This window comes from Bos grunniens, chromosome 23 (genome assembly GCF_055505025.1).
Source record: "Bos grunniens cultivar Pamir isolate PY7600 chromosome 23, Bosgru_T2T1.0, whole genome shotgun sequence".
Lineage (NCBI taxonomy): Eukaryota > Metazoa > Chordata > Mammalia > Artiodactyla > Bovidae > Bos > Bos grunniens.
This window is the reverse complement of record NC_141187.1, coordinates 11,360,453-11,374,725: the sequence shown is the minus strand read 5'-3', so window position 1 is coordinate 11,374,725 and position 14,273 is coordinate 11,360,453. Positions and strand designations below refer to the sequence as shown.

General features: G+C 55.1%; 1 protein-coding gene across 1 annotated transcript; it reads right to left on the bottom strand.

The window, feature by feature from the left end:
- Nucleotides 1–121: 121 nt before the first annotated feature.
- MAPK13 (mitogen-activated protein kinase 13) lies at nt 122–8,502 on the bottom strand. Its single transcript, XM_086371365.1, has 12 exons — nt 8,295–8,502; nt 7,311–7,440; nt 5,740–5,798; nt 3,077–3,185; nt 2,854–2,883; nt 2,421–2,468; nt 2,179–2,293; nt 1,965–2,036; nt 1,299–1,378; nt 978–1,056; nt 711–887; nt 122–453 (listed from the first exon to the last, which is right to left on the bottom strand). The coding sequence occupies exons 1-12, from the start codon at nt 8,411–8,413 to the stop codon at nt 371–373; spliced, it is 1,101 nt and encodes a 366-aa protein (XP_086227491.1). The 5' UTR covers nt 8,414–8,502; the 3' UTR covers nt 122–370.
- Between the last annotated feature and the right edge of the window lie 5,771 nt (nt 8,503–14,273).

The window sequence follows — 14,273 nt, the reverse complement described above, 5'->3', positions numbered from 1 at the left end:
TAGTTTGTGGTAATTTGTTACAGCAGCCCTAGCAAGCTAATACACCATCACTGCCGCAGACCGCCACCCCAGTTCAGCCCCACTCCAGCCATGAAAGAAAGGACTCCACACACACAAGCAATTCTCCACATTATGTGCTTTAATGTGGCCAGTTATGATCAGAGCTATTTTTTCCCAGCCAACACCTCTGAATTCTGCGTCTACTAGGCCTGTTTCCTACACAAGCCCTCCGTCCTCTGCTTGGAAGGCTATAATCCAAGACGGGTTGAGACTTCAGTAGTGATAAATAAATATTGGTCCCAGGGGCAGTGCCTGGTAGGTGGTATCACGAGACCATTCCTGGGCTCAGCCGAGGGTCGGGCTAGAAGGGTCACTGCAGCTTCATGCCACTCCGGCGCCGAGAGTCCTTCCGGGCAATGGGGCTGAAGTTCACGATCTCCTTGTAGATGTGCTCTGAGGAAGGCAGGGGTGGTGGTGGGTGCTGAGGGCAAGCGCCTGCCTCCCTCCCCCAGCAGACATGGTGCAGAGCGGGAAGTCCACTCAGCACAGGGAGAAAGAAGCACACGCAGGAGACTGTTTGCTCAGAGAGAAAGAGGCCACAGTCTCCAGGAGAAATGCCAGGGCCGCTGAGGCCAGGCGGGGAAACGAAGCCAGCAGAGGAGACAGGCTGCAGGCTGCGGGGAGAAGGCGCTGAGGCGCCCAGCCCTTACGCTTCCACTCGTCCACTGTGAGTTTCTCGCGTTCTAAGGAATCCTCGAGCGGCTGCTGGGCCTCTGTCTCCTCCTCAGGGTCCCGGAAGGGCTCAAAGAAGGGGTGGGCGAGGGCCTGCGAGGCCGTCAGGCGCTTGTCCACGTCCAGCTCCAGCATCTTCTCCAGCAGGTCTGTGGCTGCCATCACAGAGCATGAGCCTCCCGCCCCAGGCCTGGGAGAACCCAGCCCACCCGCGGGGACACAGACTGCAGGCCCCTGAGACTCACCCTGGGGGCTGGCACGCGGGAAGAGCTGAGAGAAATCCTTTTTGGGGCTTTGTGGCAGGGACTGGATGTAGGATTTGGCCTGGAAGACAGAACAGCAGAGTAATCCCCAGTTGTCAGCTCCTTGGGACTCAGGCCATAGGATCTAAAGCAGGGACCCCAGAAAAGCTGCTGAGCAGGGCTGAGGGCTCAGGTCTGAATCCAAAGTGAGATAAAGGCAAGAGCCCTTGCCAGGGCAGAGGGGTGGTGGGGGTGAGCCCACCTCCCTGACCCTGGTCAGCCAAGGGCACAGCCCCGGCCAGCCTGGGCCCATCTGCCACTCACCGCCTTGTCATTGAGCTTCTGCACAAACTCTGCACCCGGCACCCCGGTCACTTTCAGAATCTGGGTCAGCTGGTCCAGGTCTTGGCAGCAGGTTAAGGCTCGGCCTCACTCACTGGGGCGGGAGGTGGTCTGGAGCCGCCCTTCCCGCTGCCCCTCCATCAGGCCCGCCCAGCAGGGTGGACCATCCAGGCTCCAGACACTCACCTCCTCCTGTTTTCAGGAGTGGAGGTTCATCCTTCAGGATGCAGGTGAGACTTGCCACCTGCCAGGCTGGGTTAAGGGTCCCTCCCCACAAATGCTCCTGCAGGTGCCACCTTCCCAGCTTCATCCCACTCCGTCACCTCCGTGCATTTCTTTGTCTACTCCCCCCACAGCCTTGCATTCTGAGTTTGGCAGGGAGACCCCGTCTCGTCTCCCCAGTCCCAGTATGGCACACGGAGGTGCTCAACTGGTGCGTGTGGTGCCAAAACATCAAGTATTTTTCTGCAGGATGGTGGAATCACAGGTGACTGGTTTTCATCATTTTGCTTCTCTGCACTTTAAAATTACTCCACTGAGAAGCATGTATCACTTTCACATTAAGAAAAAGAGAGAGATTTAAGTAATAAAGTGTCTGTTGAAGGAATGAATCCCTGGATGAAGACTGGCTTTTCCAGCAAAGGATACAGTCTTTCCCCTTGAACAGCGTCTTCCCTGTCAGCATCTCTGCCATGATACAGCCCACAGACCAGATGTCCACTGCAGAGGGAGGGGGAGGAGGTGTCACCTGGACCGGCTGGCCAGGACCCGACAGTTGGTCAACCCAGAGTCTCCAAGACAGGCTTGAGGCAGCCATCAGAGAAGACCCTCAGTCCCTTCCCTGGGGCAGCCAACCACTGACCAGTCTGATTGTAATGCATCCAGCTGAGAATCACCTCAGGGGCCCGGTACCAGCGGGTCACCACGTAACCCGTCATCTCCACATCCGTATGCCGTGCCAACCCAAAATCCAAGATCTACAACTCAGGGCACAAAGGGAAAAGAGCTCGCTGAGGAGAGGGGGCTCCTGGAGCAGCGTCTGGGGGCTCCGGTGGAAGAGGGGCCCACCCTGAGCTCAGGCTGACCCCGCCGCAGCCCAATCACCTTCAGCTCACAGTCCTCATTCACAGCGAGGTTGCCCGGCTTCAGGTCCTAGAGGAGAGGAGAGATGGAGCGCTGGACGGAGGCAGAGATGAGGTGGCCCCACTCGGCCACCACCCAGCACGCGGCCCTGGCCCTTTCTCTGGGTGCCGGGCTTCTGTGCAGAGTGAGGGTTGGACCAGGTGTCCTCTGGGGTCCATCCAGCTCTAACATGCTCCTGACTCTTGGAGCCTGAAACACCCAGCTCAGCTTCACTGGTGACAGTTTCCCAAAAAGTTCCCCAAAACACAGCAATTCTTCTGAGCAGGCCTTCTTGGGCCAAGGCTGGGTCTGAAAACTCCCTATCCCTGGCTCCCCTTGTGCCATCTCCCCCCAACTTCAAGAAGATCCCAGGGGTGGGCAGGGCCTTTGAGGATGTAGCAGAGAAAGCACTCACCCTGTGGACGACCCCAGCTGAGTGGATGTACTGTGTTGGGGAGAGAGAGGGAGAAGCCTGAGTCCAGAGTTCGGCTTTCATACCAGGTGCTTCGGGCTGGCTCAGAGACCACCTCTGCCCTGTCATGGCGTGTTCTCCCAAACCTTCAAGGCCTGGCCTCCCCCAGACCCCAGGTCTCAACACCCAGCCCCTCTCCTCTGCCCTCTGGCAGGCTCCCACCCACCTTAAGACCCTTGAGCATCTGGTACACCAGGTACTGGATCTTGTCCTCACTGAACTCCATCCCCATGATCTTCTGCAGGTCCGTCTGCATGAAGGGCATCACCAGGTAGCTGCAAGGCATGAGGGCTTCCTGAACAGTCCCCAGCCCCACCCAGCCCCAGGTCCCAGCTCAGAGGAGGGGCACAGGGCTGGGGCAGAACAGAGGCCTTAGAGATGACCTTCGTGTGCAAGAAGAGCCAGCCCCACAACGGCCAGCCAAATCCCCAGGCAGTGGGCCTCCCGGCTCCTGGCTCCCAGCCTGGCCCTGGCAGCCGCCCTGTTGGCAGAGCTCAGGGTGTTTCAGCTGGAGCTGTGCTCAGGAAAACCAAATGCATCAGTGTTCCCGCTCTTCAAAGGTGTCCTCTCCTTGCCCTCCTCCACGCCCCACAGAAAGCCACTGCTGTGAGTTAGAAACATCTGCCAGGATTTCCTTCTGCTTCTGTACAAATATTTTCTCCCCACCTCAGAGGGTCATGAGCTGCCATGAAAATCCTCAAACATCCAAAAATGTCTCCCTTCCAAGAAGGAAACAATAAAACAGTTTCTAGGAGGGTGAAGAAGGAAGAAAGAGAGTTGAACCATCACCCTCACTTAATGGGATTGCAAAACAGGTCAAAGTCAGCAAAATCTAACTGCTACTCAAGGCAGTAACAGCAAAGTCCAGACAAAAAAGGATAAAGATCTAGAAAGGAATTAAAAAAATAAAAGAATGTGGAGGCCATCTCCATGAGCCTGTGACTTCCGGTCTTCTTCCACCTGACTGCACCCCCTCCCACGCACTGGGACCCCCTGCTCCAGGCACAGGCTCCTTCCCACCTTCATGTTTCACCTCTACGTGGAAACTGATTCTTTTCAGCTGACAAGCTCACTGACGTCTTAAGGTGCTACAGCCACCCTCCCTTAACCTTATTTCTTCGAGTACCCCACTCCTCCTCGCTCTCCCTCCTGATCAAACTTCTAGATAGAGTGGTCCTCACCTGTCCACCCCACTGCCTTAATGCGCAGTTCCCTGACAACAGGGTGTCTGTTCCTGCCCCACCAGCCCAGCGCACACACCCACGACTCCCTTTCTTTCTACTGGAACTTGTGCAAAGCTTGACATCCCCTCAGGATTCTCTGCGAATCCTACCTCGGGTCAGGCGGCCTCAGCTCTCTGCCTGCGCATTCTCGTGTACCTTCTCTTTCATGTTGGTATCTTGACCCACAGCATCGCATCATGCCCTACACTAGCCTGTCCCTGGGCTTCGGCTCTCATCCGCCAGTGATTATTCTGGCCCAAATCCACATCCCTGGCTCAGACCTTCCTAAACTCTGGGTTTATTTGCTGATTAAACACTTGAATGTTCATAGGCTTTGCAAAAATGAAGTGTCCAAAGTGGAGTTCATTATCTTTCTCCTAAGATCGGTTCTTCCTTCACCTTGTATTGCGAGTAGGAACCTGGCATCCCCTGGCTGTCCTTGCCACTGCATCCCAAGGGATACAACACTCTGACAGTGCTGCCTCTCGATGGGTCTCAAGTCAGCTCTTGGGACCCCATCACCTTGACTGCATTTAGACTAAGGTCTAGTGCTCCCAGAGCTGTGTCCCTGCTCCTTTCTTGCTGCTGCCAGAGTGCATCCCCCAAATCCGATCTGATCACCTCACCTTGCTGCTCAAAACTTCTATAGCCTTGAGGCTGCCTGTGGAATCAAGTCTGGACTCAGCCTAACTAAATCAGCCACTGCTTCACTGTACTTCTCAGGATGGCCCAGCCTCTTTCACACATGCATCATGGCTTGGTCCATGCAGTTCCTTCTCCTTGGGACACCTTCAGCCCTTCTACCTCAGGCAAACATTGACTCATCCTTCAGGGCTGAGTTCAGAGTTACCTCCTCTGTGAAGCCCGCTGAGGCAGCTGGCAGTTCCCGGCTCTACCCAGACTTAGAGCACTGACCACCATGGTCAGTATTCACCACTGTCTGTCCTGGAGGAGCTGGTCCACTTTAAATTCCCAATGCTAAGTCCAGCAGCTGGCATTGTAGGGGAAAAAATCCATTCAAACTCACTGCATTAAACTGAAAACAAAAGCATCCTAATAAAGAGAACTGCGGCTACAGTTGAAATAAGACTGGAAAAAAAAAAATCCACCCTCTCAAAGTCTCCTAAATTTTAGCAGGTACTGCGCTAGCAAAGCCGTGCATTTAGCAACTAAATTTTCATGTTCTGTGTAATTCTGAGAAACATCCCCATTGGCCAGGGCAGCCAAGGCTTTGTGATCCTCCCTTCATTCTAGGAAGAGTCCTAGGTCCAGACCCACACCTGCACCAGGACATGGCGAGGGAGGCTGATGCAAATCCTGTGGGGACCGGCACCAATGTCTCTGCGGTGTTAAGGGTGGGTAAAGCAAAGCAGATGAGCAGACAGCTCTGTGTCAGCTAGGCTCCGTAAAAAGCCCTTGCCACCTTTTCAGGCCAGCTGTTCTGTCCACCCTGGGCTGGATCTCTCCCCAGCCCAAAGGCATATAGCCTCCTGGGACAGGAAGCCCCCCTTTGCCAGAAGAAATAACTTGGACACTCCCTTACTTGCCCCCCTCATTGGCAAGTAAGGTCTGCAAATATCCTGGAACCCAGCACAGCCCGACTTACAAGTCATGGAAGTTGCGCAGGGAGGAGGCTGGGGTGAAGACATCCAGAAGCCCGATGACCTAAAGAGAAGATGGCCAGTGAGGGCCAGGCAGCTGCTGCACCCCTCTACATCTGTCCTCTGCAGCCCCAGGCCTGCCCAGGACCACCTGCCCTTTCCTAGAACAGCACCTCCAGCAGGAGGCAGGTTCCCAGCCTTCTGGGAAGAAGCAGTAAAAGGGACAGAGGTGGGAGAGGGATTCCTCCACCTGGGCAGGAATTTGCAGTGCGCTGCGATGGAGAGTCAGGCTGGGATAAGGAATGGTGGACATGTCTGTGCTCACTGACCCCAAGTCTGGTGCTCAGGACAAGCAGCACAAACCCAGTCTCCGCTCAGACAGGGAACCTCGAGTGGGGAAGGGAATCTAGGAGGGGATAGAGATCTTCCAGCCAGCAGGCTCCCTGTCCTTGACCTTGGGTCTCACCACATCCAACCCTGCCTGCCAAAGGGCTGATTCAGAGCTGGGGCCAGACTTTCCAGCTGGAGGCCATGGGGAGGAGCTGACCGAGGAGGAATGGGACTTAAAATATGCACAGTGTTTTGAACTCATTGTTTTAAACGCTTGGGTTTCCCTGGGGTGGCTTAGCAGCATAGAATCCTCCACCTGGATTCTATACTGGAGGTCAGGAGGATCCCCTGGAGGAGGAAAGGGCAACCTACTCCAGTATTCTTGCCTGGAGAATTCCATGGACAAAGGAGTCTGGCGGGCCACAGTCCATGGGGTCGCAGAGTCGGACACAATTGAAGCAACTTAGCACATTTTTTAAAATGCTTATCTGCCAATACAGGTATCCTGCAGCAAAGCCTAGGGGCCAGGCTCAGCACTGGGTCACTAGTTTCCTGGCTGTTTCAATCAGACAGGATAGTCTTGAAGTCAGGCTCCGGGGCCTGGAGCCAGGCTGTCTAGGGTCAGATCCCAGCTCTGCCACTGACTAACCATATAATCTGTCTGTCTACGGCCATACCACCCTGAACGTGCCTGATCTCGTCTGATAACCTGTGAGTCTTTCTGTGCCTCAGTTTCCCTATCTGTATAAGGGGGTAATGGTACTTATATGATACTGTGAGGATTAAACATTCCGGTTTCTGCAAAGTTCTTAGAACTGTGCCTGGCACATAAGTGCTCACAGGTTTCTATTACCCTTGTTGTAGTTATGTGGAAACAACATTAAGGAGGATACTGGGCACCGGGTCTCAGATCTAGAACAACTACAGAATTCTTCGGTGCCCATTTCCTCATAACAGTGAGACACCAAGTTCATTCTGCTCCACTGCCAAAAATTCCTTTGCACCTTACCTGGGAAGTAGGTAGGGTGGGTCCTGGCACATAGTTTTAATAATCAGGTGAGGAACAAGGATCCAGAGGAGCAGGGAGGAGGTTCCCTTTCTGCTGGCGCTGTTGGGTTATCACCTTGGGGTATCTTCCGTGCGTGCGTATGGACGTGTGCACACACAAGGAGGGGCTGGTCAGGACCCTCTCTGGGGCTGCCCTCCCGTCCCTGCCTCCCCGAAGCAGCCCCCAGGCCCAGCCTACGTTCTCATGCTGCATGTGTTTCAGCAGCAGCAGCTCCCGATAAGCCCGCTTGGCAAAGATCTCGGACTGGAAGGGCCGGCTCAGCTTCTTGATGGCCACCTTCTCCCCTGACCGCTTGTCGATGGCTGAGCTGTAGGGTCAAAGGCAGGTCAGCAGGGAGCACGCCCCCCTGCCCCGCCCCAACTCGGAGGCAGGCAGGGCTCCAGACCCTGGGTGGCATCTCCCAAGCCATCTGGGGAGCCACGGCCATCCTCATCCCAATCCCTCTGGGCCTGTAGTCTAAGCCAGGAGGAGCTGATTGATGCCCACCACCTGGAATGTGAGTGAGCCGCTGAAAGCACAGTGGGACTGGGAGAGTGAGGAGGGAGCAAGCAGGATCTGAGAGAGGTGCCCTACACCAAGGTCAAACACAAGTTAATGTCAACAGGATCCCGAACAACTTGGCAAGTCACTTCTTGTTTGCGTCTCCGTGTACCCATGTGTAATAAATAACAATCAATTGGGATTCGGCCACATAAACTCTGGGGTCCCTTGTAAGTCCTGGAGAAACAGATTCAGTCCTAATTCAACCCACAGAGACCCCCAGCAAGCAGGTGCGAAAAGCGAGGTGGCGCCTGGGGCGGCCCCACGGCCAGCCTCCACAGCCCGAGGCTCCTACTCCACTTCAAGATCCAGTTGCTGCCTCCTCCAGTCCCAGGGTTCAGCCTGGGAAGAGCACCCGCCAAAGTCTTCCCAACCCGCAGGACTCTGGGCCTTGGGGTCCTCGATCAAAGGTGGTGGGTGCACAGCTCGGCGCGCCCAGCAGTTGAGGGGCCACCGGATGCGGATCCGGGAAGCGGGGGGGCATTGGCCGGGCTCTGGCTCTTGCGGAGGCCCCGCCCGCGTCCCGGTGCCTGGGCGCCCACCAGCGGCCTGGCCCGATGCCCCAGGCGCCCCCCGACGCCCCAGTGGTCGCGCAGGCGCGGGGTAGGGGGAGGGTCTCACCACACTGAGCCGTAGGCCCCGCTGCCTATGTGCGTCAGGGACACGTAGGTCTTGGGCAGCTCCCAGGCGGTCTTGTTGACGTCCTGCTTGTAGAAGCCCTTTTTCCGGGTGAAGCTCATCCCGGGCACTCGGTGTTGGCGGCCCCAGCGCGGTGGCTGCGCTCGCGGCTCGCCGGGCTCCCAGCACCTGGCCCCCGCCCGCGGTGCCCGCGGTGCCCGCCCAGGCCTCCCGCTCCTCCCCTGCGCGAGGGCGGGTCCCCGTCCAGGCCACGCGTCCCACCTGCCGCCGCGCCCAGGTGCGCTGCGCGGCCACGCCCGGGCCTGCCCGGCCGCGGCTCCCGGGAGCCCCGGGTTTCCGCCGGGGTCCGAGTTCGGAACCCCGGCCATAGGCCCGCGCGAAGCGGCAGGGGCGCGGTGGTGCAGGGGGTGGGGTGGGGGGCGCCTCCCGCCGGCTGCTGCGGTCGGCCTGGGGGCCCATTTCCCCAGGGGCCCCCAGGGAGGACAGAAGGCAGGAAGACAGCCTCCCAGCTGCTGCCAGCAGAGGATTCTGTAGGAAGATCTCGGAGATTTTTAAGACAATTTTGGAGGAAAAAACCCCCCACAAAAGCCCATAACTTGTTGAGTATGGGAAGTTTCAAACATAAAAAAGTAGACAGTGCTTCTCACATTTGAATGTGCACACGAATCCCCGGGGTATTTTCATTGAATACAGATTGTTCAGGAGATCCAGGGTGGAGCTAAGATTCTGCATTTCTCACCAGCTCCTAGGCCCAGGGATCTCTGAATCACATGTTGATAAGCAGATTCTAATGACCCTGCATAACCCCAATTGCGAACCCCACAGCTTCAATAAGTACATCGACTCTTAGTCGATTTTGTTTCCTCTACATACTTCCTCCCCCGTTGTTTTGAAGCAAAACCAGGCATCCTATCATTTCATCTGAAAATATTATTTTTGTATCTCTAAAAGATAAGGATTGTTTTAAAAACACAACTACAGTATCTTTTTTCCACCTAGAATTAATATCAGTAATTCTGTAATATGAACCATGCAGTCTAGATTCACATTTCTGGTTTTGAATGTTTTTGCTGGCTTCCTATTGCCAGCAATGTGAAGGCAATGACAAGCCTTCGGCCACCTGTGTCTGGGTGGTTTGTGCATCCTGAAGAAGATTCTGGGCTCAAATTAAATCACAGAGACCTCCCACGAACAGGGTCAGTGGCAGAGAATGGCTGCAGGAGGTCCAGATGCCTGACCTGGCTTGTCTGACCCCTTGCTGGCCTGGGAATTGGGTTGTGGAAGGGCTGGAGATGCTGTGCTTCAAAGCCAGGGAGCTCCCCCGAGGGAGTCTTCAGAACCCGAACCCTGTGCCCCAGCCCCACACAGGGCATCAGACCCTGGGGGGCGTGGGGGAGGGAGGTGCTGGGATCCCACAGAAATGCCCAACAGGCATGGCAGGTGGGGGATCTGTCTTACGTGTGTCTGTCACACAGTAGGCTGTGAAAAACTGTATGGAGAATGAGTTGGAGAGTCAGCCCATCAGAGGCGAAAAAAATACTTATCTGATGAACACTGACTTGTGTTTGCTGTGTACCAGTCATTATTCTAAGTGTTTTACATACCCGACTCCCTTAATCCTGGTGAGAGGCCTGTGAGTCAGTAGTACTATTATCTTCATTTTACAGATGAGGAACCTGAGGTCCAGAGAAGTTAAGTCACTTACCCAAGGTCACAGAGCTGGGAAGGGACAGAGATGAGCTGAAGAAGCTAAGACCATCTGGTTTGAGACTCCAAGCCTGTGCAGCGTCTCTGGGTTGAGAGGCATTGCTTCTTAAAGGAGATGGCCTGTGTTTCAAATTATCTGCCTAAAGACATGCCTACTGATCAAACCATGTCTCCCTCATACATCCTGCCCTGGGGAATCTGACAAATTCCCCACCCTCTCCCCTACCTGACCTTCTACTCCAGCCCTGAGACCCTGTAGGAGGAAAAGGGAAGGGGCTTGGGGCCTGGTGGAGGAGGGGGGCTGCAGGAGTTTTGGACCTGGGGGTCGGTGACGCCAGACATACGTCACCGTTGTCTGTTGGCATACGATCCTGGAAGCCAGAGTCTAGGGCTGGGTACAATCAAGAGAGAGTTATCCAGGAGACTCAGTTCTCCTTCTGGGTTGAGGATCCCATTCTCCAGGGAAGAGACAGGCCTTGAGCCTCTGTGCTTGTCTCAAAAACCTGAGTGTGACAGAGGTGAGCCCAGAAAGGTGACGAATGCCAGGGAAGTGTTCATTGCCCAAGTGGGTGCAATCCTGAAAGGGCATGAGCTGGCCACTCAGGCTGTGGCTCTGGACACCTCTTAAGCAATGGTCAGGAAGTGACTCAGGCCCCAGACTGCAGACACTGACTCCCCCCTCAGCTTCCACTGGACCTGTGTTGACTCAGTAGCAAGGCAACCTTGGAGAGATGACTTTAGGCGATCCTATCTGGGAGGTCGTGAATGGGAGAGGAAGAGGAGGGGTCACCGAGGACCTCCTGGGTGCTCCCCATTCACAGCCCCTGGGCTCTCTTCTGTTTGAGCTCCAAGACCCCTCTGCACTTCTCCTCCCAGACACTGACCCTGTGTGGTTGGTTTCTATCCGGTTAACATCGGGGCAGGGGGCAAGGAAACCAGCTTTGGAATGAGACCCGCATTTCCATCCTGCCTCTGCAGTACCAGCTGTGTGACCTGGGCCAAGTTCCTTCCCCTCTCTGAGTTTCGCTGTCCTCCTTGTAACATGGTAATGATATTAAAACGTGCTAAGTATATTAAAAGGGTCCTGGGGATGGTTCATTCTGAGTGCAGTAAAACATCAACCCAGTGAGCTAGGGGCTGTCAGGATCTCCAGCCAAAGTCCTCCCAGAAACACACCTGTGGGTGAACAAACTGGGTTTGTCAGTGGTTGCATCAATGGAGAACACACACAGGGGAACCCGGCAGTGGGGCAGGGAGTCATCTCAGTAAGGGAGTGTTGGAAAGGACTTGTTGCAAGGTTAGGTCATTTGGTAGAAGGTGTGAGGAAGCCAGACCTTGTTCCGGATGAGATGAAATCAGGAAGTGGAGGTTATTTTATGGTTAGGTGTCTTAATGAGTCTTACCTGGAAGGAGGGCCAACAGAATGAGGAGGGAGCCGTAACTGGTAAAGCGGCAGCCTTCACTCAAGAGTAGCTGGATGGGGGTGTTTGGTCATGTTTGTGGTTTGGACAACACTTCTGTTTTCTCTGTGCTCAGACATGATTACAGAGTGTCTTATTTTTGTCTCGGTCCCATTGTGGTCACAGATGGCCTTGCCTGTGTTCAGCAGGAGCACATCAAGATGAGCTATGCCAGGCCAGCTCTGAGCAACGCCAGGCCCTGGCTGTTGGGCCTGGGCAGCTCCCGGGTGTCAGGATACAATGTTCCCCTCCTACAGATGGACAAACTGAGGCCCAGAGGTGTTAAGTAATTTGCCCAAAGTCACACATGACCAAGAAGGTGGTGGACATGGTCTTCTAATGTGGTATCCTGCTCCAGAATCTGCACGTTTAACCACCAGCCAGGCTGCCCAGCCAGTGAGTGTCTGGGAAGTGCCTGTTCTTGTGGCACTGTCTTCCCAGTGAGTCTGTGAAATGCTGGAAGGCAGGGACATGGTGTGGGGGATCGTTGACCGCTTAGGGCTCTGCATTGCCACTGCAGGGAGTGTGGGATCGATCCCTGGTCAGGGATCTAATATTCCACATGCTGTGTGGTGCGGCCAAAAGAGAAAAAGAAATGCAAGAAATAGAAGTCCCTGCCGCGAGGAGCTGACATTCTAGTGGGGAGGCAGACCAGAGACCAATAAGCACATGTACAGTATTGGGTTGACCCAAATGACATTGCTGATATTTGACAATTTTATGTGGTTCAATCACATGTAATGTCAGGTAGTGTTAAGTGCTGTGAAGAAAATGCTTCCCTCGTAGCTCATTAGGTAAAGAATCTGCCTGCAATGCAGGAGACCCTGGTTCGATCCCTGGGTGGGGAAGATCACCTGGAGAAGATCACCCACTCCAGTATCCTTGCCTGGAGAATCTCATGGACAGAGGAGCCTGGTGGGCTGCAGTCTATGGGGGTCTCAAAGAGTGGGGCACGACTGAGCGACTAGCACTTACTTACTTACTTAAAGTATATATAAAGAAGGACTTGCGAGGACTGTTTTGAGACGTGGGGAGGAGTGGGAGAGGCAGAGGTCTGTCGGAGGAGGCGTCATTGGAGCAGCACCTGAACAAGCACAGGAGTGAGCCAGGAGGATCTCGGGGTGGGGGGAGCAGGTGTCTGCCTTCCAAAGGGGTCCACTCTGTTCCCCCGTCTGACCTGCCCTCCCCCTCCTCGCCCGCCCCCAACAGACTCTGTCAAATCCTCCAGCTCAGAACACCTGGGGGTAGCTTCCTGGCCGCTGGTTTACCTGGCTGTCTCCCCCCGCCCCCCACACCTCTTCCACTTCGAAGGGATTCAGGCCCGGAACAGAACATCCGTCCCAAGAACAGAGCATCAGACGCCCTCTGCTCGTCGGCGCCCCTCCTCCGTGCAGCTGCCGGCTCAGCCGCCCGGCTCCTGGCGCCGACCTCGTCCGCTCTCCCTGCCTCGGCGTTAGCACCCCCTGGTGGACAGTGCGGGGTACGGACGGCTCTATTAGACTGGCGGCGCCGCCCGCAGCCTTCGCGGCACCCAGACAGCAGACCGCCCTCTTCACACTACATCGGCCTGTCCCTCCCAGCCTCCCTACTCCACCCCAAGACCCACCTCCCTTCACCCAGCCTGCAGGATTGGCCCTCCCATCCTTGACCCAGTCCTGTGAAGACGTAGCCTGGGGTCCATCTGGTGGAAGATTCCAGCCAAGTCTGGGTCTCAGCTCTCTCTGATCTCTGCATTGTCCTTTGTAGCATCTGTCACATTTTTGAAACACTTTTATTTTTTTTTGGCCATGCCGGGAGGCATGCAGGATCTTACTTCCCCAGGTGTTTTTGTGCGTGTTCATCTCTTCAGTCGTGTCCAACTCTTTGAGACCCTACAGACTGTTACCCACCAGGCTTCTCTATTTGTGAGATTCTCCCAGGCAAGAACCTTGGAGTAGGTTGCCATGTCCTCCTCCAGGGGAGCTTCCCAACCCAGAGATCGGGCTCTGCTTGCAATGGCTCCTGCACTGCAAGCAGATTCTTTACTGCTGAGCCACTGGGGAAGCCCCTTATTTCCCCGACCAGAGATCAAACTTGGGCCCCCTGCAGTGGACGAACAGAGTCCGAACCACTGAACCATCACTTTCAACTAACCTGCATTGTCCTCCGTGAGGTGTCCACCTCCCCCACTGGAAAAATGGCTCTGTGAGGGCAAGGATAATGTCTTGGTCACTGCTGAGCCCCCAGCACCATCCTGGCCCCCAGCAGGTGCTCAGTACAGTAAGTCCCCTACATGCGAACCTTCAAGTTGCAATCTTTCCAAGATGAAAACGTGCATTCCATCACCTCAGGCATGAGTGAAATTGCAGCTTGCCCTGAAATTGGGTTTCCCTGAGCTCAGGTGGTAAAGAGTCTGCCTGCAGTGCAGGAGACCCGGGTTCGATCCCTGGATCGGGAAGATCCCCTGGAGAAGGAAATGGCAAACCACTCCAGTATTCTTGTCTGGAAAGTCCCATGGATGGAGGAGCCTGGTCAGCTTCAGTCCATGGGGTTGCAAAGAGTCGGACATGATTGAGTGATTCCTCTTTCTTTTCTTTCTTTCTGCAATTGTGTTAGTTGGGCAGCTAGCTTGGGCAGTCCAACTTGGGTTGGACTCTCATAATGGAACTCATTTATATGTAGAGGACTTACCATAAAGACTTAGTGAAGGAATGAACCATATAGTTTTGTCTCTTGTGGGTACCAGAGGCAGTGAGGGGTCGTGGTGTGAAGACCCAAATGGCGGACCTGAGGGAGCAAAGTGGGGGAAGATGCT

What these genes read in the sequence shown, in the direction of transcription:
- MAPK13 (XM_086371365.1), bottom strand. Translation starts at nt 8,413, where the DNA reads ATGAGCTTCACCCGGAAAAAGGGCTTCTACAAGCAGGACGTCAACAAG. An exon ending in AGATGCTCAAGGGTCTTAAG is followed by an intron (nt 2,884 to 3,076) that starts GTGGGTGGGAGC and finishes TCCCCAACACAG; the next exon opens with TACATCCACTCAGCTGGGGT. An exon ending in CAGCTGGGGTCGTCCACAGG is followed by an intron (nt 2,469 to 2,853) that starts GTGAGTGCTTTC and finishes CCTCTCCTCTAG; the next exon opens with GACCTGAAGCCGGGCAACCT.